This window comes from Camelus bactrianus, chromosome 12, assembly GCF_048773025.1.
Source record: "Camelus bactrianus isolate YW-2024 breed Bactrian camel chromosome 12, ASM4877302v1, whole genome shotgun sequence".
Classification (NCBI taxonomy): Eukaryota; Metazoa; Chordata; class Mammalia; order Artiodactyla; family Camelidae; genus Camelus; species Camelus bactrianus.
The window spans coordinates 29,921,413-29,945,642 of record NC_133550.1 but is presented as its reverse complement, the minus strand read 5'-3'; the positions used below and the strand labels follow the sequence as shown (position 1 = coordinate 29,945,642).

Below are 24,230 nucleotides of genomic sequence, written 5' to 3'. Positions count from 1 at the left end.
TTGAAGTTTTCAAAATTGCTAAGTTTTCCTTAGCACTTCTGTTTAGCTATCCTTTCCATGCCCCAGGTGCAAAAAGTGTGGATTCAGTTGACTCCTCTCTTTCCACGTCCCTCCATCATCTTATCACTGTGCCAGCCAGGAATCTTATGGTCTTAAGAAAATTCAAATCAAAATGACCTAAGCACAAAGATGTAATTTTCCCCCCCTCATGTAACTGGGAAGTCCAAAGGTATCCTTTTGGGCACAGATAAGTCCAGTTCAAATCTTAACATCACAGGGACTCCTGCTTTTTCTACCCTTCAGCTCTGCTTCCCTTTATGTGAGTTCCATTTCTCAGACAAGTTTGCTTATGTGGCAAGATGGCTGTCAACAGGCCCAGGCCTACATCTTATCTTCTTATCAACACCAGAGGAAGAAGGCACCTTGCTCTTGGGAAACAGAAAAGCTCCCAGGATTAGCTTTTATTCTAACTGGATCATGTGCTAATTCCTCAACCAGTTCCTGGGGCTGGAGGCTTGGGGTGGAGGCAGTGATGCTGAGTATCCAGGTCTGAGTGGCGTCAGTCCACCCAAACCACACAAAAGAGAATGGAGATCGGATGGTTCTCCAAGAAACATGGGTTCTACTGCCAGAAAAAGAGGATTTACGCAGGGCAGACTATCAGCTAATGCAAAGTCTGAGAAATGGCAGCTAAGGATCTGAACAGGTAAGTGATGTAAGCACTGAAATGAAGAGAGTGAAGTATTTTAGCAATATCCAAGATTTAGAATTGACAAGACTTGGTTGAAGGTGAGAGAGGAGGAAATAAAAAAAGACACTAATTTCTAGCTTAGGTGATTGGCCAGTAGTAGTGTCTTCCCTGAGAGTGGGAACAGATTTTTAAAGAAGGAAGAATAATGAATTGAATTTACATGTTGATTCTGAGATGTTTATGGGAACTTTAGGTGGAGCTGTCCAATAGATGTGGGTTGGTCAGGTGAACGTGGGGTCACCAGCCATGGGTGATAAGCCATGGGAGTGGGTGACAATGAGTCATGAAGAATGCACACAGTGAGAAGAGGGCCAGGATGTGGCCCAATTAAAATGTTTTCAGGAAGTGTTCTGAGAATGATTAATAGTATCAAATACTACAGAAGGCAAATAAAAACTAAAATTGGTCCACCTAATTAGCAACTACAAGGTAACTGGTGATGCTGGTGAGGAGTTTCCTTCGAGTGGTAAGGACTCAGCCGGGATTAAGAATCAAGGATGGGATGGGAGCTGAGGAAGCAGAGGCTTAGGCTACAGACACCTCTCTGAAGTAGGGTGACTATGCACAAAGATGGGCTGGGATTCAGTGTCTTTTCCCTATAACATATATTCTTCAAGGGGTCTTCTTCCCCCAGAACTTGGGCAAGTGTCTTGGTGCCTGATTATACACAGGTTTTCTCCCATTCTGGGAAAGAAACACATAGCAATGGAGGTGAGGCAAACTCCAGAAGTCTTTCTCAAGCTAACACTCTAAAGTGGGGTAAATGATTATAGGTTCCTGGGGTCCCTGGAGATGCTCAGTGTTTTGAGGGCTACCTGTCATTTACTGATTTGTGGACTAGGACACAAGGCAAAAGGAGAAACCTGTTTTACACACATTCATCAAGCAGAGTAAAGTCTTTACAGTTCTTCACAGAATCCTTACTGGTGGTCAAGATCTCCGATCTGCCTCAGCAAGGCCAAGCAAGATGACTAGTCCCGTTTAAAAGAAATTTCTGTGAGTATTCCAAATGAAAAGTTCTAGACTGGTCTTGGCTGGTTCTTGGGCTGAACAGAAAAAAGCAGCACAAGATGGCTAAATGAGGCAGTGTGACATCAAGAAAACAGCATTAAACTTGGGCATCAAAGCGCTTGGTTCTCTATGCCTGGCTTAGTCCTTGGGCAATCTGCCAGACCTTTGAGGCTATATTCTAAATTGTAATGAGGCGATAATACCTATCTTGCCAACCTCATTAAATTTCAGTGAACAACTCACATAATCCTCCCTCCCTCCCTCATTTACTAAGGACTAAAACCATATGTAAAAATGTTGGATAAACTGCAAAGCAAGAATGGTGATTTTTAATGTATTAAGCACCTACTACATGCTTGGCATTTCATTCATTCACTTTATATCTATCAGCAAAGTACAAGTTCAGTCACCACTCAATTCTCTGTGGTATGTCCCCCTTATAATATCTTTTCCTTGGATCATTGGTGTTTCAGTTATCAGTTTTAGAGCAAAAGCTTTTAAAGATCAGAATCTACTGTAACAACTTGGTATACTCCAAGGTGCTTAATTAATAATTAACAGCATCTTCATACTCAGCTGATCCAGACAGACACAAATCATATTGTCTGGACAACATGAAAATTCCATATATTCAAGCAATGGAGCAGATGCAAAACTAAGGATATAGGTATGAAATAAGGACAGAACGAATTGTGCGAGTTGTGTATTGGAATATCAGGTACAGAGAGTTGTGAATGTTTCAGCAATATAGATGATACTTACAAGTGATTTTCAGAAATAGGAGAAAGAAACTCTAATGAAGATGAGGGAAAAAGGCATCTTAAGCGAAAAAAATTGGAAAAGCTAAAAAAATGTTATCTTGTGGTTAAATTTTCAAAGGTTATATGAAGATCAAAATGGGAGCATCTTAAGATCTGCAAGATTTTATTCAATATTTAAGTCTTCAGTTCCTTGTTGCTCCAGGAAATATTCACAAAATTAGAAAATTAGTGAGTATTTTTATTTTGTTTGTCTCTTGAATTGGTTTCCCCAACCATATGCTGATGACAGGAATGATACAGCCCATCATCAAGGTGTGAATGTCAGTGCTTTTAAAAATATTAATGATAAACCTACTGACTGTAGAAGCCTGAAAAAGGGACCAAGATGTGCACAGTAGTAAGACTCATTTTCATGCCTGGAAGAACCAGACAGTGTCTTATCAAAGGGCTTTCCAGCTGCGTCCATGTGCACAGGCATGGGGTACTTTTACTCACAGGAGTAGAAACAGCTGCTTACTTTAGCTTCACTTGAACATTCATTTTTAAGTGGCTTTTTGCCTCAAATGGAAAAATAACATCTTTAGAAGAAAGAAAACAATGTTTGTATTATTCTTTTTGAACTCAAAATATTAACCACTACCTTCTATGGTCATTAACAGGGCCAAGTTTGACAGAAATGCCACATTTAAGAGAAGCGTACAAAACAGAGACACCATTGCACAAACCATTCCTTTCTGTTTTTCTTCCTCACCTACTCCCTTCTCCCCTCCCCTAAGAGTAACTTTCAAAACATCCAATCAAATGTAACATATGTATTTAAGATGATCTGCAGCATTTCTTGCACTGACATCAGTTGGTTTTTGGAGGGGACTATGCTATGAACTGGTTTCAAATGACTTATCACTGGGGAAGCCCTGATAAGGAGGAGCCCACACAGATGCTCACTGTTGCCTCATCTCTAGGGAATCTAGCAGCACCTGCCAGAACCCTGCTTCTCATCTTTCACCAGCGTCCCAGTGTTCATAGGTAACATGCATCCTTAAGTCACCTGAGCACAATGGTCATTGGTCCAATGTAAACGCTTAAGCAATATAATTGTTGTATTAAGATTCTTAACTTACGGATAACTTTCAAACTCTACCATCAGATGACATCGGGCACGTTCAGGCTGGTATGGCCGCAGGCCAAATTCTACCATCAAAAATATTAATGTTACTAAGTGCTCTTAGTAAAGACATGCTATGCTATTTTATATCATACATCTTTCAGAGGAAGTTTCCTTTTCTCCAGCCTTCCAAATAGCATTTAGAAGATACTCCAATGAGGGGGTTTTACTGTAAGTTGAGGGATAAGTTGTAGGAAAGAATATTTTTTAGGCATGTCTCTGAAAGCAATCAGGGAGGAAAATCAGAAAACAACAACACTGTCCAAAGTGAACCAAGTGAAAATACTAACTGTCCTAAGTTTTAAAATATTAAGCACAAAATATAAACAACATATTATAATTTTATTAGATTTTTCGATTTTACTGGCTGTTTGGACTCAGCCAGGGCCTTAGTAACCTATTACTTTAATATCTTTGGGTGTCACAGTACATTAACATGAAATCTGATTAGGTGGCACAAGACTAGTCAACCTGTCAACAGAGAGTAACCATTAACATCCCAGCTGTGGCCATTTGATCCATTTATAATAATTCTATCACAAATGTAAAGATAGTCAGTATTATGTGAGGGTCCTCTGCTGCTGCTGTGCAAGTTATTATTTAAGAAAACTCTACCAGACCAGGCCTAACTAATGATAGATACCAGCTGATGCCATTTTTACAGATAAGTCAAAACTCTGCCTTATATTTAGAATGAGGAAGGTAAGCACGCTTAGGAAGAATTATTTTCTCTTCTGGGTCCCTATCCACACAACCCCACATGCATTCCCTCCTCAATCTCCTCCATGTGTCCCATTATCCACCTGTCTAATATCCTGCTATGACCCGTGGGTACGCTCCAAGTAAAAGTGGTACTGAGGGTTTTGCTCAGTGCAGGGAAAGCAGGTAGATGTGTGGACAAAGTGACAAACGGATGGCAAAAGGAAACATTCTAAAATCTTTCCATTTAATAGAACATTTTTCCTGACACCTCTCAGGATGGAAACAGAGCTTGGTGCAAAGACCTTCAATCTGATGCTTAAATGACTAAGGCAGTTTACTGACTTATCCCCACCCCCAACAGATTTTCCTAAAAATCAGTGGGACAATCAAGGAGGAAGTACATATATCCCTTTTCAAATGGGGGCAACGTGACTCCTCCCAGAAGGCCCATTAACAACACTGGCTCCTAAAGCAGGAGCCTCCCCCGCCAGCCATTTTGGAACAGGTAACTACATATGCACACCTTAGAACCTGTCAGATCTCTTGAATCTGATGTCTCAGGAGCATTCAGTCCACTTCCACTTCAGTGCGGGTCAGTGGTGTCTGGTGGCTGCAGTCAGGGTTCTATCCTTTGATAACAGCAATTGGTCTCAGTTTAATGGTCTTCTTGCTGATTCCAGCATCATGGCAGGTGTTCACCACATCGGTCACATTTTTATAGGACTCAGGTGCCTGCAGGGGAGGAGTTAAAACATTGTAAAAATCTACTTAAAATGGAATCTTTAAAGCATTAATCTTTACTTGTAATTAAAGAAATGCACATTCAAACAACACTGAGGGTTTTTTTTTCCCTATCAAATAAGCAAGATTTACAAAATGATTAAGCTCAGTGTTGGTAAGGGAGTAGTGAGATAAACACTCTCATCCTGTTTTATATTTTTTCTGTATTTCTCAAAATTTCCCCAAAGAACATATATCACTTGTACAAGTAGAAAAGCAATAAATGTAATTGAATAAAACAAATACACCAATACTCAACTGGAAGGAAATGAACAAATCATCTTGTTAGTGGTAACTGACTTTGGATGGTTGAGTTATTGGCGATTTAGAATTTTTTTCATTATGTATTTCTGCAGTTGTCAAAATTCCTGGAATAACTAAGCCAAATGGTACTTATTCAGCATTTCTTATACCCAGGCCATGATTTTTAGCCTCAGAACTTTTGCATGTGCTGTTCCTGTGGCTTAAAATGTAGGCCCATCTTTGCATGTTCAAATGCTACATATTCTTAATGGTTGAGTTCTAAGCATATGATTCCAGTGCAAGTTTTCCTGATCACCTTTTCTCCTACCCTCCCCAGATAGGGTTCACTTTCTTTGAATTTCCAATTAGGTTTCATTTGCCAAGATAAACCTGGATTTATCTCCCTTGAATCACAGTTGTGCAGTAAGATGCACTCTTCTGCTTAACTACGAGATCCTTGAGGAGAAAATCCATGTCTGACCCTTTATTGAGTCTTTCTACAGCAACCAGTACATACTGGAGACAAATAAATATATATATATACACACACACGCACACATACCCAACTTATTTCTGTGAGTTTCTAGTAGAGCTCCCCCTTCCTTCCTACCCACGCTCACTGTCTTGCCACCACTAGAACAAATCTCATCACACACATCTATGATCTCCATTCATGTCAACACAGCACAGCAAGCTTAGGCTGCTCAGACTTATTCCCACGGGGCTCTCTACAAACCCCTTTTTAGCCCATCTCGCATTCCCTTCCGATTTCTGAAATGTTTCCATGGTGGCCTCTGGCACTCCTTCCACTGAGTCAAAGGCAAAGAACTTCTTCCCTTCTTTAAACAATCTCTTCACTTCCTGTTCTTCCAGAAACACGGCTCTTCCCTGAGGATATTACCTCTGCTTCCAACTTTCTCAAGTGTCAGCTATTTTCTCTCCCAAACGGGGTCATGTCATTAGGTTGAGAAATGGGACAGGTGTCCTTGCTCTTCCCAGTTCCTTCCAGATCATTCTCTCTCCTTCCTCCCACTGTCGAATCCTGCAGTCATCATTTATACCACCTACTACACATCTGGTTGCAATTATCTGCTAGAGTCTGAATCCCCATTGCTACTTGACGATTTCTAGCTCCTGGTTCACTGACATTCTCTCCTGCTATATTTTCTGAATGATTTTAATATCCAGGAAGAGGATCCTTCCAGTACCTTGGCTTCCTAGTTCCTCGATTTCTGCTCCTTCAATGCTTCCCTCAGCCATTCACTTCCAGAGTCACACCCTAGAACTTGCCATTACCAATGATTACAACTCCTCCACAGGCTCCATTTCCAGCACCCCAGACTGGTGATCACAGCTGAGGTTTCCAGCTCACTTACCCTTGTGCTCCACCTTCAGCAATTCTTTAACCCCATGAGACTTACAATCCCTTTGCAACACCCTCAACAACCTTGTTTCCTTTTCACTGTTTCTCTTAGGTGATGATTTCATACCTTCTGCAACCTCACTTTCAGTTCATGACCCTACTTCCTATTACACTGAAAAAAAAACAGAAACAATCAGAATAGAATCTCCATAAACTCTCTCCATATCTTCCTTGACTATCTGCGTCCATACCTTGTCTCCTTTTATTAAGGATGAATTAGCAGACCTCCTACCAAAGACCAAGCCCACCAGATTCCATCTCCATTCATCTACTCAAGGACACTGCTCAAGGAATCTCCCCCTCACCCTTTCCCGCATCATCAATATCTCTTCTGGTTTCCTCTCAACAGCACACAAACAAATCAGTTAGCTCATGTTACTCTTCTGCTCAAAATTCTCCAAAGTCTTCCCCTCATCTAACTCAGAGTAAGAGCAAAAATCCTTTTGTAAAGGAAAAAACAAGGACCCATGTGATCTGGTGCCCCTACCTCTCTAGCCCCCTCTCCCTCTTGCATGCTCTACGCGCGCTGGCCTCCATACTGTTTCTCGAACATTCAAGCATAATCTGGCCTCAGGGTTTCTGCACTTGTCATTCTCCCTGCCTGGACAGCTTACCCCTAGATACTGACATGGCCTGTTCCCTCACTCCCCTTAGGTCTTCACTCAAACACTAACCTCACTGCATGCTATTTAAAACTGCATCCACTCCTAGTCTCTCCCTATCTACCTACACATTTTACTTTGCAGCACCTACTATCATTTTACACACTATACATCGTACTATTTGGTAAGTTTCACTGAAAAGGATTTATGTTTGTTTTGTTCACTGCAGTATCCCTAGCACCAGAACAGTACTTAATTATGGTGGCTATTTAATAAGTACTAACTAGATGAGTGAAAAAAAAATCATATATAAAATGTGCAAGTAAAAAAAATCCAAATAGTAACAGTGGTTATCTCTGGTTGATGGAATTCTAGATGTTTTCTGTTTTCCTCTTTATATTTTCCAAAACTTAATTAAAATTGGGTGAAAAATTATTAGTTATTAAAAAGTAATATTATACTTAATCATACTCTAACTTAGTAATTCTGCTTTTGGGGTTTCACTCTAATTACTAAAACATGGAGAAAAGTTTCATGCATGAAGACACAAATTACAACTTAACTTAGAGAAGAAAAGATTTGGAAACTACTTAAATGTCCACGATGGGCAGAAACTTAGCATATCTGGCAATCATTAAAAGGTGACACTTACAAATAATATACTGTGCTAAATTAGAAAAAAAGTATAAAGTGTAAACTATGATTATAACTAGTTTAAAAAATGGCAATAAGCATCTTAAAAAAGGAGATAATTGTGTTAGGGAACTGAGTTTCTGGATGACTATTTTTCTTTTCTCTTAAACTTTTAAAAGGAGTTACGGTGCTTCTAATTTAAATATGTACATATGTGTACGTATACATACAGGTCATTTAGACATAATCTTCGCTCCCTTTTAAATCAAACAAAACCGTTTCCTCAAACATTTCCCCCCCTGCCTTCTCAAAGTTGTTTTCAAATTTAAACCTATGTATGCAGCTGTGCAAGAGAAAGGTGAAAATGAGTCAGCTCAAACTATTTTTAAAGCTTGATATGTAGACATGAGATTATACACGAAAGGTAAATTCTTATGGACTTGCCTTGTAATTGATCTCCAAACAAAAGAGAAGACGATAAACTATAACTGAGGTTATTTTTTAAAAAACAATTTCTACTAGCAATACTAAAAATTACTATCATTGTGCACTGGCATAAATTATAAACAGTTTTATGCTCCAACATTCATTAAAATTTCACTTACCTCTTCCATAACCAACTTGGGTGAGGCAACACGGATTGCAATTCCCATATCTGCCAATTTGTCTAGGACATCCTGGAAATCTAAATTACGTCTTGATTTTGCTCGGGACAGTGCACGGCCCTAGATTGGGAAAGAAATTAACTTCACTTATAAACTCTGAGCTCCAATTTATGTCTAATCCCAGAAATTATTTAAACCCTTAGGATTATATGGTTTTTCTTTGACTTCTTTTTAAACTAAAAAAAGAATTAAGAAACAATCTTTTTTTATCTTATCAACCTTATAATGTGCCTTTTGTTATAAGCTTCATCATATCCTTTTGGAAAACAAATTGCATCTACATTAGTTTTGTGTTCCTAATTACTATTAATGATCAATTCAATATAAATAAATATACTGATTTTAAATTGTAAACACTGTATGTATCATCACAAAAACTTTGTGCTCTTTGTGATTTAAAACAGTTTCTCAACCTTAGCACTTACTGACATTTTGGATGAGGTAACTGTTGTAGGGACTGTCCTGTGCACTGTAAGATGATCAGCAGCATCCTTGGCCTCTACCCACTAGATGCCAGTAGCAAAACCCCCTACCCCACTGTGACAATAAAAAAAATGCCCCCAGACATTGCTAATGTGTGTGTGGGGGATGGTTTTGACGGCTGGGTTAAAATTAGGAGTTGGGAGGCAGCAAGAAATGAGAAGGTATGAGAGGAAAAAGTAGAGTTAATATACTTGTGAGGGTTTTCCTGCTGAGAAGGTATCCTAGACAATTTCTATTTTCTATGCAGTCACTAGCTAAGCACTCTGATGGCTTAGAATAGTGACTGGTGAACTGGTCTGCAGGCCAACCCTGGCCTACCATCTATTTTTGTAGATAAAGCTTTACTGGCATACAGCAATGCCCATTTGTTTATGTATTATTTATGGCTGCTTTTTCACTACAACGACACAATGGAATAGCTGCTACAGAGATCCTATGGCCCCCAAGCCTAAAAGATTTACTGTCTGATGCTTTACAGAAAAAAAGTCTACCAACTCCTGGCTTAGAGGAGGCAATATGTTGAAATAGGTGTGCAGTCAACACATGGGTCCTGATTTGCAAAACAGGGCATATCCTCCAAATCTTGAGTGGACTCACCCAGTAAGGAGCAAATTACGATAGTGACTAGGTCCATGAATCATTGAGATAAACTGTGATGCTAATTTGCATAGGATAAAGTTGTATCAGTTATGCTAGTGTGACAATTTCTTAGTCTGGATTTTGTGGACTTGCAGAGTTGAGGAACAGTCTCTGGCCCTACAATGACCCCAGGAAGGTCAAGATACTAGGCGACCTCAGTTAGTTCACCAGACAGTATATATATTATGGGAATAAATTCAGGTAAAAGACAAGACAGACCCAAACCTCAACTTTGTTAATGATCAACCAAGTGTGTTTGCCTGTCAAAATACAAAACAGTAACTACAGTGAAGAGAGCATTTCTCAGTAAGTTGCTGTTTTTGTAACTTACCGCTCCATGACAGGTTGTTCCAAAGGTCTCAGTCATGCCCTGCTCAGTGCCAGTAAGAACATAGCTACAGGTTCCCATGGTGCCACCAATGAGCACTGGCTGTCCAGTGAGCTGAGGATGCACAAATCAAACATGTTAAAATTCAGAAATGCATGAACTTAAAAATTTATGCCTGAGGTTTAAATTCCCTCTTGCATTGGAGGATTGTGGGAGAAACCCAGACTTCTAAATGCACTGCTCTCACAGCTTTATTAAGACATTATTTTTTGATAATTGAGAGAGGAAGGAAAATGTTAGGACCAGGAAGGCACCAGAAGACAGACTAAAGGTAAGAGCAAAGCAAAACTCAAATGTGTACTTTTAGGAAGAGCCACCCTGAGCAAGGCACCTGCCCTCTCAGGTTTGTTGGTCTGCTCATCTGTGAAATGGCAGTAGGCTAAAGGGTCTTTCTAAATCCATCACAGCCAGGCACCAAAAGGAGAAGAGGAATGAAACAGACTGAGTTTAATCTTAATCCCGTCTTCTAATCATTTAAAGGCCTTACGAAAATAATCTTAATGTATCTTAATGGATCAGAATATTCTCCGTGCAGCACTCCACGCAAACACAGATAATGGGCAGAGTCATTACTTCAGAGACGACTGGAAATCACTGTTCTTGTGGATGACAGATTATTTTCTTTTCACAATTGCTGCTTTCCTGTTTAAATTTATCCATGTTTAGAACTGTCTAAATCATGCCCCCACTGCTTAAAACCACAAATGGCTTAGTACGTACTTGGTAATCAACAGCAATGAGGGGATGGTGAGGAGGGAAAGCACGGGTAGACCCCTTCCTGTGTACTAAAAGAGTCCGTTCCTTTCCGTCCACCACGTGCTGTTCTACTTTGGCAATATTGTGAGAAACATCATAGATCACATGCAGGTCCAAGTCATCAGGGGTTGTGTTGAAGACCTTGGCAAAAGCCTAAGAGAAAAAGCTTACATTAATAGCAGCCAGAACTGGCTCTTCAGAACTTTACTGATTTCGGCTAGTCTGTTCCTGAAGGGAGTGAGGGACTTAAGAGCTCAAAAACAGCAGTATTATTAATCCTCATGTAAAGGACAAAAACTGTCTTTAGACCCCATAGCAAATTCCACTCCATAAATTACAACTTTGGTTGAAAAGCTGCTGGGCTATTCTTGTTCCTACTCTCCAGAGTTGCTTCTTCCTCTGCATTCTGAATCTTGGTGAATGGCACTTCTGTCCTCTCCACTGCTCAAGACAAATTCTAGGAATAATTTTGGCTTCTCTTCTCCCCTCCCTGTCCCCTACTCCTGATACCCTGCTGATTTAGTTTAAGGAGACACCAGAAGCTTGGACACTTCACCAATATTTTGAATATTTATTACATACATTTCCAAAACCAAGCTTTATAGGCTCTGATTTGACTACATTATGTTTTAAAGTGCTTAACTTCATGGGAACAGAAGAGCAACTTCAACTGTACCTGGCGGGTTAAGAAGGTCATGGAAGAGCGGTTGACCCAGGCATAGTTCCCAGCTGCTGCCATTCCCTTCAGGTAGTCCTGACCCTCTGGGGAAGCAATTCGAGCACAAGCCAACTGACGGTCATTGACTATAATCTTGTCTCTCTTCATGGCTTTTTCCATAGCCACCAGTGCGTCTGGAACAAAAGAGTAAGTTCAAACCAGCCAGCTTTCCCTTTATAACTCAGATTTATTGCAGAAAGGTAGGCTACATTCAAATCCATTCTAGAAAAAAACAAGTAAAATATAACTTCCCCTTTACAGTATTTCTGAGTTCATCTATATTTACTGAGAATACTCTGCGAGAGCTGTGTGACACAAGCTATGCAGTCTCCAAAGAGAGTATCTGCCCTCTAGGAACCTGTACGGGGAGTGAGAGGTGTACAGAAATAGCAACAACATGGTCTTAGTTACTCCTTTCCTGGCATGTGACTCAATGGGAACAGAAGTAGTAAGTTCATTTTATTACCATCATGGTTTTAAAAAATATCTTCGGTGACTTAACCTAAAAGAACTGGAGACAAGTTGCTAGATCTTCTGCAGGAAAATCAAATCCATGATAAAGTGTAGAGAAATACTCAGTAGAAAGTTCAGAAATACTAGTCAATGCTCCATATATTTGCTAGACTAGAAATTCTAACAGGCCAGGTTGGCACAAATTATGAGATCCCCCCAAAATGAAATATACATACAAGAATGAACTGTAATTGCAAATTAAAGTTTACGATAATTTCCATGTGCTCATTATAACTTTTCATATATTCATAAATCCTTTCACACATCCTACAAATAGTCCAAAGTAACCTTTCTGCTACTTCCCTTCCTCCTGCTTTTGTTCATGCTGTCTTTTGGTCATGAATGTCCTATGGGTGTGATTGCCCAAACTGCAAATGTTACTTATGTGCCCATGAAGTCATCTCCAAAATCTTTTCCCTAAACACTTTATTTTGTCTATTCTATAGGATTTTAACAGTTACCACCTTGTCTTTACTTTTTCTTTTTAATGAACATGACATCTCTCTCATGAGACAATTTGAGGGCAGAGTCCCTACTATATCATCACTGAATCCAGTGTAACATCTAATTTTGCAGTACAGCTATCCAAGACATATTTGCATATACCATAATCTCTACAATTTAAGGTCTTTATTGCCCTTTCTTGGCCAGATAGTAAGAGTAATCTGCAGAGTAAACATAATAACTGGAACCTCTGACAACACCATATGAAATAATTATTATTCCCATTTTTTTCAGACAAGGAAGTTAAGGACCAATGAAGTTAATTTGTTAAAAGTCACACTGTTCGGAGAACCAGGAGAACTACATGGTACAGTTCCAGAGCTTCTCCATTAAATCTATATAGTTCCCATAAAATGTATGTTTTAACATCAAGCCAAAAATCAAGCCCAGAACATACCTGTGGCTACTTGGTGGCCCAAGCCTCTGCTTCCACTATGGATCATCACACACACCTGTCCCTTATGGTCGATGCCCATTTTCTTAGCTGCGTATTCATTGAAAATCTCATCCACAACCTGGATTTCTGCATAATGGTTGCCTGCTCCTAGGGTCCCCAACTGCAAATGCGAAATTAATAAAATAGATTTTACTCCAGTTAAAAAAACATTTAAAAAGTAAATAAGTAAAAACAACCAAAAAAACCCACACACAAATAGTGTTTTATTAAAAAAAATTTCTAAGCCTTAGAAATGCTTCATTCATTTACACTAATATTCCACATAATTAAAATAATGTAGAGCAGTTTCTGAAGTTTATTATATCATTATCTGCTTCAAGTACAACATATTAAAAGCTTCATAAACCAAAACTCAGACCATCAAATAGCTCAAAGGACAATTTAAACATCATGGAGGGAAGGGTCAAATTTTGGGATGAACTCTGATGAATACTGATTCTTACACAAGGTTCAAGTTCAAACGATTTTTGAAATATCTATGAGTTCATTGACACCTACCACTATCCATCATTGAAAAAACATACCCCATAACTAGAGCTAATAGATGATTTAGGGACCCAGAGAATGGCAGAGCTGGAAGAGTCTTTAGAGTTTGTCTAGTTATAACTATCTCAATTTTCAGATGAAAAAATAAGACCTATTCAGGTGAAAGAAGCTTGCCCAAGGTCACAGTGATTAGTGGCAAAGCCATCACAATTAGCTGTAAATTTCAAATATCTGGTATATTTTTACCTCATGAACACTATGAACTGACAAGGTATTTGTTTTCATCTCAGATGCCAGAAAACTTTCAGCCAAATCTGTAGATTGTCAAAACATGTACATATGCAATTCTGGCATATGTTTTAATAAGCCTTATAATCATAACCCATTTCCCTCCCATCCACTTCTAATTCATATCTTGTTTTACTTTATGAACATCTGCAAGCTCCTGATAGCTTTTTGAAAGAGTAAGAATGAAGCATAAACAAATTTGTACTGTTTTTGATGTACTTTGAAAAAACCTGGGGATACATCTGCCACATGGAAGACACATTTCCCCCTGCCCCAACAAAAACAAAACATGAAAAATATGAACATGTTTCCCATCCAAAGTGAGTGTTACCTGGGGAAGGCCTCGTTTTTTGGCCCTGGCAGAGACCTTGTTGGGGTCAGCTTGCAGCATCCTTCCATACTCCTCACAGTGCTCCTTGTCTTCAGCCCAGGCATAACCTTCCCTTAGGGACCAGTCCACACCCATCTCCAAGGCCTCCTCCAAGTCTCTGAGTAACAAGGTGCACATCATTTCACAGCCAAAGCAGATTAAAACCTAAGGATGACCACATCTCAAAGGACAGAGGAAAGCACTACATCTACTGACTATTGTCTGTGTATCACACATCATGCTAGATACAGATCATGCTCTCAGCAACTCTAGTTTTTCGAGGAAAGCAGTTACAAAAATAACTGCAATATAAAATAAAAAATGCCATATCAATAATATAGTTCTTGAAATTATACAGCCCCTCATAACTTTCAAATCTTATTTACAACAGATTTGCTTCTCTGATCCTGAATTCTATGAGGTAGTGATTAAGCAGTCACAGAAAATTTATAACCATAATCAAATGTCATTACCTGCCACTAACTTTACCAAAGCCACACTAACTTTTCATAAGTTATTATAATATATATGCTAATTATAATATATATCATAATGTATATATTATTATAATATATAATATAATATATAGTAACTTATGAAAAGTTACAATTAATAAATAAAGCTATCTTTAGTGTTCTCAGACAACGCAGGTTAAATTTTAAGGTCTATTCCCACCTTCACAGAAGTATTGTGTAGCTTTATCGCACCTGCATTTTGAAGCTTAGGTACATACACATTAAGTACCTAGAATGAAAAAGCTCTGATCCTCACTTAAGGTCCAGCCCTCTTCTAAAACACTATGAGATTACAATGATCAATGTGCCCTCCTCACTACAACTTATTTCAAACATTACTTATTAGGACAAAATTGTTATCTAAAATATATGTAAAGATGCTTGGAATTTATTTAGATGTTCCAGGTATTCTTTTCAAAGTGGGACTGCATGTCAGGGACCACATAAAATCCCAGAATAAGCATCTTCCAAATGTATCAATTTTACTCCAACTTTTTTTTTTTTTGTAAAGGGGAGTTATAGAATAACAGGTAATAGCTAAAAATATTTTAATATTAATGTCTGTACGTGTTTGAATAGAATGCAAAATTCACATGAACCTTAAACAGTAAATATTAAAGATACATACTTCTTAAGTACACCCTTCTGCAAAGTGTAAGGTGCACAGCTTTACGTGAGCTATGACACAGTGCAACAACGGCCATCTAAAAGGCAGTTACGCTGTAGACTTACACTTAATTCTCTACTTTGGGAGTACATGGCATCTTATGTAAAGAACATATTCAGTGCTATCATTCAAAAAGGAAGGTCATTGATAAATACTGGTTCACTAACAAAGGGCAGTGGGGTTCAGAATACAGCCTCTGAAGCCAAAGGATCTTTGGTTTGAATCCTGAGCTTACTTACTAGCTTATTTACTATTATCTCTTTAAACTTGTTTCCTTTATTGTAAATTAGGGACAATATTAGGGTTATTATCTAGACAAAATGATACATATACACTACAGCACAGTGCCCTGCATATAGGAAGTGCTCAGTAAACATGAGTGGAAATTACTCTATTATAAATTCTACTATATGTCAAAGGCTGTCATGATAAACAGGAGTTGACTAATGTGTCTAATAAATGTTCTGGACCTCATGCTTGAAAAAAAAATTCATTATCACTTCTGAAAAGTTACTGAACAACGCCCATCTCTTAAGTATCCTGCATTGGAAATGGATGTGAAGGTTATGTGGTTATTATCTCCCTCACTCCATTTATTGGAAACTTTTGCTCTTACTTGGCATTCATTGGGATGACACCTTTTGATCCCACCCCAACAGGAATGTGGTCAAACATAGCTTGGGCAAGTTGCTCCTTCACAGGCTGGACATCACTTTCATCTAAATTGGTTCTTAGCAAGCGGACACCACAGTTGATGTCAAATCCGACACCACCTATAAAACAGAGAAAAATTAGCCAAATATTAGCAAGACCAGGCAGTTGGGCATTGTTACCTGTGGTTTCCCACCATTAATATATGGTTTAAAAGACAGCCATTCTTTTAAAGATAATTATGTTTTAAAGTAGCCAACAAGGCTGCTCTCCCTTCTGAAACAGACTGCATCCTATCTATGGGATGTGTATCTTTCTAAATAAACTCGCTTTCACTTAAAAAAATAGCCAACAAAGTGTTTCTCTGTGGGTAAAGTCTGATGACACCAAAACAATTTAAATAACTTACATACTGAAGGTACTCTGTGGGCCAGGGAGGCAGTAATGAACAAGTAACATCTGGACTAGAGACAAAAATGTGAATGATGTGCTTCTTTTTTCTTGATCACTCTTGTCAGGGGTTTATGAATTCTACTAGTCTTTTGAAAGAACCAACTTTTGGCTTTGTTGATCCTTTCCACTGTATACTGTTTCATTAATTTTGCTCTTAATTATTTCCATCTTCCTACCTTTTCTGGGTTTAATTTGTTGTTCTTTTTCTAACTTTTTGAGATGGATGTTTAGATCATTGACATTACAGCCTTTGTTCTTTTCTTATTTGTGCATTGAAGGCTAAATATTTCCATCCAAGTATGGCATTAACAGTAACCCACATTTTTAGACAGGTATTTTTAAATTAACATCAGTTAAAATTATCTTATAGCTTCCATTATGATTTTTTTGACCCATGGGTTAAATGTATATTGCTTAATTTATAAACGTGTTTTTTTCCTGGTTATTATTGTTGTTGTTAATGACTTCTAACTTAATTCCACTGTGACAGGATACTATCCTCTATATTAGCGGTTCTTAGGTGTGGTCCAGAGATCCTTTCAGATCTATAAGATTAATTGCGTAAGAATGCTAAGACATTTTTAGCCTTTTAAACTTACTTTCTCTAGTGTACAGTGAAGTTTTCCAAAGGCTACATGCTATATGATAACATGTTTGCTCTATGGATAATGAAACATGTACTTGTATATTATTGTTTTAAAAATTTCTGAGTTTTAATTTCTAATAAGGCAAACATTGATAATAAAAGCCTTTGAGATCAACCCTCAATAACTTTTAAGAACATAAAGGGGTCTTGACGTCAGAATTGAGAATTGCTCTCTACGATTTCAATTCTTTGAAATTTGAGACCTGCCTCATGGCTCAGCACATGGTCAAATTGCATGAACATTCTGTGTGTACTTGAAAAACAAAAAGTGTATTCTACAGTTCTTGGATGCACTGAAATGTGAGTGCACACACAACCACACATGTGTATTAGAGGTCAAGGTGTCGAGTTTGCTAACTGGATTGTTTAAATTATCTGTATCCTTACTGATTGAAATCTGCCATTACCTCCAGAGAAAAACAGTTCTAATAAACGCTGGGCTCATGTATGTCCATTTTTCCTCTGGATCTTGGCCTCACAAATTTTTACTGTTTCAACTGGTATGTTTTTGGTTTTTTGTTTTGTTTTAAAAATTTCACACAGCCTTTCTCATTATTCTTGGCAGAGGATTGGTCTGAAATGACTTTGTCTGCCACTGCGGAAGGCAAAACTCTCAAGATATTTTAAACTTTTGTTTTTTTTTTTTCTTCTTCCAGATTCTGAAAACAAAGATATAACTTCTGGTGTGAAATACTTTTCAGTGAAAACACTCCACAGCAGAAGAGAAGTGTACAACCAGAAGTGAATAATGATGATACTGAGAGCAAACACTTACCAAGTACCTCCTATGTGCCTAGTTCTAAGTATATTAAGTATATAATGTATTATAGTATATATAATATATTAAGCACATAAGTATATGTACACTGTTCTAAGTATAATAACACAGCTTATCTCATTTAATCCTCACAATAATGCTGTGTGGTAACATTATTAGCTCCAGTTTGCTCCAGAGGTAGCTGAAACACAAAAAAGAAACCTAATTTGCCAGGGAAGTGTTTCAGTTTGTTTTGTAGCGAATGTCTGAACAGTACCTGGCAGGAGTAGGAGCCCAAATAATTTTCAATAAATATATGCTTTACTTGATATTTTTATAGCCTCTGAGTGTCTACCATTAATTCTCTCAGCAAATGAGGAAAAAAAAATGATAGAGGATGATGAGGCTGACATGCATACACAAAAAGCATCTGTGCTCTATTTCAGAAAGGCTATGATTCAGAGGGAAGCTACACATCTGACAGCAGACATGCACAGTGACCTTACCTGGGGATACCACTGCTTCAGGGTCATTCATATCAAAAGCTGCCATATTCCCAATAGCAAACCCATAGCCTGAATGGACATCAGGAAGCCCAATGGATCGCTGAAAGAGAATTAGAAAATGATATACAGCTTTCTGAACCTGGCACTCTGGTTGCCTAATGGATCTGATACTAACACTCAAATAGGCTGGGGGCTGAAGCCTTTCCCAAATTAAGATTTTGTTTTTATGAAATCTTCTCTATTGGTGGAAATCAGGTGTAAAAACTTCTAATCATAAAGCTAAATATAGTGAGAAAAGCCTTTAAATAAAGTCTGACCATTAACTAAGAAAATTGAAAACAAAAAAGCCTCAGTACAACATGATACAGGAGGAACACATACTAACTTTAATATATTATTACATTTTAAAGATGATCTTTAGACACTGACAAATTGTGGTTGTGTCAGGTTGACAAGAGTTAAGTACCCAATCTACACAGGGTCTTAGTGTTTAAACAACCATAGACAAAGTAATCCATTTGATGGTATGAAAACTGTACACTTTCTATATCTGGGGCCTACAAAAGGATCCTGACCCAGGAATAATGGAGGCCAATCATGGTAAGGATATAAACAGTCACCTAGACTCTGAAATATCCAAGCTATGTCTTTTCATTTCTTCTTCCAAGTACCCAGGATATCAGCTGGCATAAAGACCTCAAAAAAAGTCTGTTAAATAGATTTAATGTCTACCTCTAATGGTGGAATCTGAATGTTAGACTGCGGTGGAGGCCTCACGTGTACCATTCAGTGCTAACCCTGTTACCACCACAACCCTCTTTTTCCAATCATGTTCAGAACAGCTATACTGTCCTCTCTCCCTCCCCTCAGTTTTAACCCTTAAACTTTTTCTATTCTTTCTCAATCACCCTCTGGAATGGGGCCACAGTGAAACCTTCAATGGTTGATCCAGGAACAATGTGTACTACAATAAGAAACAAGAAAATAAAATCTTCAAAGATTCTCAAACACATGGATTCCAGCCAAAGGCAACTAGAAACTGAGATGTTACCTGGACTCAATTATTTCTTTTAAATCCCATGGTTATTTCTAGATGTTTGAAGGTCACTGTCTGAATGACCACTATCAGTTAGGTACGGCTATTCATCCATTTAACAAACTTTCAGACTAAAAAAAACTGTAAGTGACAGAAGCTCTGAACATGGACTCACATGAACAATTCCAGGCAGGGCTGCCACATTGCCAATTTGTTTCATGGCTGGCAGGAAGCCACCAACACCTGAATACAAAATTTCAATATTAGCAAAGTGGACACAATTGATTTTTAGTGAAGTATATTCATAATTTTCTAGATCGTGTTAAATAAAGGATAGAGGTTAAGACTACCAAGACAACAAAGCACAAAAGGGTGCTTGAGATGAAGTGGGAAAGAAGGCAGCATACGCACAGAAAGGCAGTGAGGGCAACAGACTAACTACAAATGTGCTGTTAGTGCTCTGTGCATACCACGAGAGGGGTGCTTGCAAATACTGTACTGGGAGATATAAAACATAATTATTACACCTTGTGTTGTCAATATAAAAAAAGCATTCTTTCAACAGTTCATATTACTTATCAGAAAGAATAAATACTGGTTTTACACTAAGTGACAAAGATGGGCAATGTGGAAGAGCTGGAGAAACACTGGATTGAGAGTAGGGGATGTGGGATTCTAGTCTCAGCTGTTACTTGGTTGCATGTCATTTTAGACAAGTCAGCATACCCTGGTAGGGAGGGGAGTGGGATTTAATTTGTTGACCTAAAAAGTTAAAGGGTTAAAACCAGATTTTTATTCCACCATCACCATTAGAATGTATCAGAGTTTTATACATTTATCTCTAAACTTCTCCATAGTTCTGCAAGATAGGTGTGATATACTCTCTTTAATAGATGAGAAAACTGAAGTTCAATGAAGCTAGTCAGTACTGACTTTGTAATCAGACACTCTTGGATCTTAATCCTGGTTTTGTCACTGAGAAGCTGTGCAACATTAGACAAATTAAAATGACTCAATCTCTTTGAGCCTTGACTTACACACCTGTAAAATGGAGATATATTCCTCTTACAGTTACTGTAAGCATTACACAAGATAATCTACGTAATGTAGCTGACACATAGTAAGTGCACAACAAATGGTAGCTCTTTTTATTATTGTCTAAGGTTACATGCAAAACCAACCAGGTACACACAGCTCCAAAAGCTTTCTACAAGGCCAAGTGGCTAACAATATGATCATAAATAATTAACAGGTTTTTGATCTCATTTCAAATCTTGATTATTCCTTGACAATATTTTTGTAATTTTAAATTATAATTATTTGAATTACCATTTTTCAGGCCATAGGGTAGACAGACACAACTTGCACTGCCACATGTAAAACTCTAATCTACTTACCACCACCTCGACATGCATTCCTTAATTCTTCAAACATTAATTTTTCCAGAGCATCATTCACGTAGAAAACTCCTTCAACCTGGTAGAAAATAAAAAGAAAAATTATGTCTGAGCACATGTACCTGATATAAAATAAACACTGCATGCAATATTTATTTTGCTTTACTCTTTATAAAACACTTTCATGCCACCTTAAACAAGCAGAAAAGTTCCTATCAAAAACTACAAGATGTTCCCATCTTTAAATATATCTTAAAAAATGTGTTTTGCAATGTTCACAAATCATTTTATTCTTCTACTTTCAAAGCCATATTTAAGAGCTCAATAGGTAAAATATTTTTGGGGTGTGTGATAAAAAAAAGTCTTCCAACAATGCTCTCACTAAGGCCAAAGGTCTCAGTATTCTTGTACTTCTAAAATACCAGTAGGTTTTGGGGGGAGGGTACAGCTCAGTGGTAGAGTGCACGCTTAGCACACATAAGTTCCTGGGTTCAATCCCAGTTACCTCCATTAAAAAAAAATTAAAGTATCAGTAGGTTTTGAAAAAAATAAATGAATCAAAATCTCAGATCTAAACATAAAAATGCACTCATCTGACTGAAGTATACTTTTGCTGTGTCTGAGACAACAGCACACTACACTTCACTGTGTCCTATGCTGATTTACAAATCTGTACTTAGGTAAACAGTGAGTAAAAAAATTTTAACAGGTAGCTATATGGCTGTGTGCTTAGTTTTATAATACACATAACTTTAAGAGGATAAAAAAGCTTGATAATAGACGCACACAAAAGGCAATGAAAGGTACAATTACGTAACATCAAAGGCCAGAACATTTTCATCAGAGACCAAATACTATGTAGGATCGGCCTAGCAATGAAGAACCAAAGATTGGTCATCTGGACAAGGTCACTTATTTATCAGAAAAATGACATCTGCTTTTTACCACTCCATGAATAACAACACCAGTTGATGGAAAGTGTCTTCAACACAATTTTTGAAAGGGCCACATATATTAATTCACCATTTACTGAGCACTTATTATGGGCCAGGCAACATGCTGGGCAGCAGGGGAGACACAGAGAATAAGCAAGATCTTGCTTTTGAGAAGCTTCCAGTCTAGGATGCAGCCCAGACTAGAAAATGTAGAGTGCAATGAGGCGAGTGCTGTAATAGAAGTGCTAAGGAAGAATCTGAGGAAGAAGGGGTGTAACAGTCTAGAAAAGTGGGGCAGTCGGGGAGTGCCTTCAGTTTGTTCACTTTTTGTGAACACTATTTGTGCTGGCTCTTTAAAGGCAAGAGACATTACTGGAGCAGCAACACATTTAGGAGCTGAATGCAAAGATGGGAGAGAAGTGCTTTTAAGGAACAGAGAGGAATTTTTTAGCACAGTACATGGGTCTTACGGGGGAATGCAGATTAAGTAAGAGATATATGAGCACTATAAATGTGAAATTCACTAATCTTATGAGAATGGGAATACAACTCAAGCCTAGCATCAAAGTCAGTAACTTTTTAAGAGCCATATCAAGATTTCAACTCTCCATTCACAAGGGAGAGGTGGTAGTAAAGTGTTGTTCAAATAGTTAAACCAGAACTGTCTAGCAGTATCAGACTTGCTCCTATGCAGAATTAGCAGTACGGGCATCAAAAGTTAAGCCAGAATTGCTGCAAGATCATGACAGTGTGAGTTACAGTCCTCTCAGGATGATCATATGCTTTTTATTTTCTACTCTTTCATTCAGGGAACCAGATTCCATAAACAGAAAATGGCCAAATAAAAAACAGCAGAAGGTAGCTTTACGACTATGGGCTTTTTTCGCTCTCAGTGTCTAGCTTTGCTCACAGGGGACACTCAACAAATTTTAATATTGAGTGAAAGGGTGGGGCAGTGATCAGGAACTTTTACCAAGACACAAGATTACAAACCTTCAGTACATTTGCAGGGCACCTTAAGGGATGTCAAAATCTATCTAACAATGTATGCACCAAAATCTCACAGATGTCTTCTTTCCTCGCTTTAATGGAAGATAGTGAGCACAAATGGCAAGGAAGCCCGAGAGATACAGTGAGCCCAAGCTTTCAAACTCTCTGGTTACTGAGCTCCCAAGTCTCCATTGGGAATACATCATCCTGTCAGAGAAAAAAGAAGGGAACTGGGCCTTAAGTCTTAGTTGAGTAGAGGAAGCTGTGTGACTGATCTTCAAGGCCCTTCTACAAAGTGCATACTGAAAACAAACCCTGCCCTATGAACTTTCCTTGTTGCCGGAAAAAAAAAAAAAAACCCACCGTTTTATTAAAAACCAACGTGTCAATTAAAAAAAACAACAACATGGAGCAGTGAACGCTAAAAACTTAGCTCAGCGAATACAGGTCCGTGAACGTTACATAAATGACCAGCATGACTCAGAGGAACGGAGCTCAGTCCCAGCACCTCTACCTCGGACTGGATGTGCCACCTAGAAAAAGACCACTAACGTCCCTAAGGCTTAGGAATGTAACACATCTCACGGTGCGTTTATGAGACTTATATGCGAAAACACTTTGCAAAGGCCAATTTCATATTTACTTGGATTCCCTAGACTTGCTCCGCTTTGCGTGTTCTCACGGTTCAGGGACCGCTCCAGCGGGGAGAAGCGGCGGGTAGGGGTTAGCCATCTCCGGAGGCGGGAGGGTGGGGGTGGAAGTTGAGGGATGAAAGAAACTCTACTCGGGGCAGGGCGGGGTAGACCCCAGCGAAAAAGGAGTCAGGAGGGGTCTGAGGAGGCCCGGCCAGGCACAGCCGGGTGAGGAGGGAGGCGCCGCGGGCCCTCAGCCAGGAAGGCCCCGGCACCGGGTCCCGCTCCCCCGCCTCACCTGCATGTTGGGCACGAAGCCCTTCTTGATTCTCCAGCAGTTTTTATTGATCTTTTCCAAGAACTGCAGCTCATCGTTATAACTGCGACTCATGGCGGTGACAACGGTGGCAAAGACTCCCGGCTTCGCTTAGAAGAGCCGCTGCCGCGTTGTCCCGCTGACTGAAACTCCGCCTTCCAGAATTCAACGCGCAGGCGCGACCGGCTTCGCGGCAGGGCGGGCGACGGGAAAAGCCGAGGCTCAAAACTCGTTGCACAAATCGCTTTTTTCTTTTCTTTTCTTTTCTTTTTTTTCTTTTTGGCGTTAAGATAGACTGCCTCTAGTGTTTACATTTTTGGAAATTTACTAGTTATTCTCTTCTAGGCTAAAGCTAAGCTAAATTCAGTAGTTTTAACTATGATCTAGTTAT

The 24,230-nt window shown here is 38.7% G+C and overlaps 1 protein-coding gene across 1 annotated transcript; it reads right to left on the bottom strand.

Annotated features, from left to right (window-relative positions):
- Positions 1–4,613: 4,613 nt before the first annotated feature.
- Positions 4,614–24,008, bottom strand: RTCB (RNA 2',3'-cyclic phosphate and 5'-OH ligase). The gene is made up of 12 exons (XM_074375108.1): positions 23,822–24,008; positions 20,967–21,045; positions 19,745–19,812; positions 18,534–18,633; positions 16,137–16,293; positions 14,300–14,456; positions 13,135–13,294; positions 11,679–11,854; positions 10,967–11,155; positions 10,190–10,300; positions 8,677–8,796; positions 4,614–5,122 (listed from the first exon to the last, which is right to left on the bottom strand). The coding sequence occupies exons 1-12, from the start codon at positions 23,912–23,914 to the stop codon at positions 5,015–5,017; spliced, it is 1,518 nt and encodes a 505-aa protein (XP_074231209.1). The 5' UTR covers positions 23,915–24,008; the 3' UTR covers positions 4,614–5,014.
- Between the last annotated feature and the right edge of the window lie 222 nt (positions 24,009–24,230).